Raw genomic sequence first — 2707 nt, 5'->3', positions numbered from 1 at the left:
TATGGTAAGGGTCATGCGCTGTACGCTTCGGTCCCTTTCTATGTGGCCCAGACCCAAGTCTTTCACCTCGGGTCCCATTCCAGATGCGTCTTGTCGTCAAAGTATGCTACGACAGACGCCTTTCTAGCTAACATTCCTCATCCAGGCCTTTTCTGGACTCAGAATGGCTAAGTACATGCACTTTTGTTTCATGTACTTTCTAATGTAGCCCCACGTGGTGTGGTTGTCAGGTTACATGCCTTATCAGGCCTTCCTGGTTATGAGCTCCCATATTCTGGGTATCAGGTTACTGGTTTTTCCGGCCTTCCTGATATGAGCTCCCACATGCTGTGGTCTTCAGGTTTCAGGCCACACCGACCTTCCTGATATGAGCTCTCATGTACTGGAGCTCCCCACATAGGGGATAATCAGGTCTTGGCCTCAGGAGACCTTTCTGGTTTTGATCCCTCTCTTACTCCCTCAGTGTTCAGAACGAGCACTGGGTAGACCCATGGATTGAGTGGACGACTTCCGTTATTGCTTGAGGTTGAGTTACTCTCTCCAGGTGGTCCCGTCTCTGTGATCCGGAACTGAATGGTTTCTGCCAGCTTTGCAGGCCTTCAGTTTTGGATGCCTTTTCCAAGGCAGTTTCCAGAGGCTCTATCTTGGACAGACAGGCAATGGCCAGACTGTGCGTCTTAGTATAGATCACCAGGCCAGCCTGGTGGCATGTCAGGAGGCATGCTCTCCTGAATAGTGACTGGCTGGGAGTCCCTTGAGTCCCCTAGCCACACTCCCTAGAAGGGACCCCTTCTATTAGGAAGTTGTGGTCCTAAGCCTTTGAGCTGGCCCAGATATACCTCCCATGAACTATGTTCTGGCAGTTTTCTCGGTTCATTAGCTTGGGCTATGACCGGTAGTGAGTGCTGTCACTGACAGCCCAACATGACCTACGGTGAGTGGTTTTAGTGTCCTTTGTATTACTGGTTCTGACAGTTGTCACTGCCATTGGGCATGCACTCCCCTCAGTATGGCGGCGTGGGTATTTCGTTCCCCATAGCGTCGATGACGTATTGTTGAGTTTCCCTTCGAAAGGGAACGTCTCAGGTTACGACTGTAACCTAGGTTCCCTGAGAACAGGGAACGAGACAATACGTCTCCCTGCCATACCTCGGGGCCTGCCTGCAACAGTCCCTTCAGACGATAGGATGTTGTCACGGTCTCAAGGCGCCCTTTTTATACATCCAGGTTGCGTGCTCTGATGAAGCACGGGCTGTCGCCGGTCAACATGATTGCTGTGAGTTGATACTTGATTTCAGACACATGTCACGCCTGAGGCGTTCCCCATAGCGTCGATGACGTATTGTCTCGTTCCCTGTTCTCAGGGAACGGTTACAGTCGTAACCTGAGACGTTTTCATGAGTTTCTGCTTCATGTATCATTCAACATCGGATCTTGCTCAATGGACTAGGAGACACTAAAATGGATCTCTGTTATGAGGCTTTGAATGGATCATGTGGGAGGTATGTACGACCGAACAGTGTCCACGTTCCGATGCTCATTGCTGTTATGTTGATCACTTTTGTGACTGTCATTGGGAATTTACTGGTCATCATCTCCATAGGGCATTTCAAGCAACTCTACACACCAACAAACCAGCTGATTCTGTCTCTCACTTTGTGTGACTTTCTGCTCGAGCTGTTTGTAATGCCATTGAGTGCCTTTCGTTCCATTCAGGGCTGTTGGTATTTTGGTGATTTCTTGTGTAAGTTACACACATGCGTTGACATTACTCTCAGCACCGCTTCGATTTTCCATCTTGTGAGTGTGTCTGCTGAGCGCTGTTGTGCAGTGTGCAGCCCATCAACGTATCATTCCCGCATCGGTTTTCCAACTGTGCTGTTTATGATATTTACCAGCTGGCTAATCCCTGCCATATTCGCTTATGCGATTATCTTCTTTGAGCTCAACCTTCAGGATGCCAAGGACTTCTACGAAGCACATGTACACTGTGTAGGAGGGTGCCACATCTTCTTTAGTCACGGTCCGGCGGTAGTCACCTCCCTGGTTTCTTTCTACATCCCTGGATTCATTATTATTGGGATCTATTCTAGAATCTATATGGTGGCCCAAACCAAGCGAGATCTATTAATCCAAACTGAACCAGCTTAGGAGAAGTTATCCGTCAGGAAGCATGCATGCACGGAAGGCTACAATAACGATTGCTATCGTGGTTGGAGGTTTCCTGGTTTGCTGGACTCCCTTTTCCTCTGTAACATCCTGAATCCTTTTATTGGCTACACACCACCCCCAATGCTGATTGATGCACTTGTTTGGTTTGGCTATGTTAATTCCACCTTAAATCCTTTTATGTATGCATTTATGTATTCTTGGTTCAGAAAAGCTGTGAGGATTATTGTAACTTGGGAAATATTTCAAAACAATAGCAGCAGAAAAGAGTTATACTTGTAACCAAGGTCTAATTAGGAATAGCATACTAGAATACGCTTGAATCATTTGGGTCAATTAATTTTATTTGCAAAGTGATTCACTGGCAGGTGGCAGCACCTGCTGGTCAATACAGTATAAATGTGACCAAACTCAGCCCATACTTGCATGAAAACACAAACCAATTGCATTTTTTTAAAGTTTTAATGTATTAAACACAATCTCATAATACTATTAAATATGAAATGTCTTTATAATGTGTGTTCTTTTGTTAATTTGT

At 46.3% G+C, this 2707-nt stretch overlaps 1 protein-coding gene across 1 annotated transcript; it reads left to right on the top strand.

Annotated features, from left to right (window-relative positions):
• The first annotated feature begins 1456 nt into the window (after positions 1 to 1456).
• On the top strand, positions 1457 to 2451 carry taar1b (trace amine associated receptor 1b). Its single transcript, XM_077219745.1, is given in 3 exon segments — positions 1457 to 2130; positions 2132 to 2240; positions 2243 to 2451. Coding segments are annotated over 3 exon segments (987 nt in total). The 5' UTR covers positions 1457 to 1461.
• Positions 2452 to 2707: the final 256 nt, after the last annotated feature.

The sequence above is a fragment of the Siphateles boraxobius genome, unplaced genomic scaffold, assembly GCF_051911475.1.
Source record: "Siphateles boraxobius isolate OS27281-9 unplaced genomic scaffold, OSU_SipBor_1 8, whole genome shotgun sequence".
Taxonomy (NCBI): Eukaryota; Metazoa; Chordata; class Actinopteri; order Cypriniformes; family Leuciscidae; genus Siphateles; species Siphateles boraxobius.
This window is presented reverse-complemented; position numbering and strand designations above follow the sequence as displayed.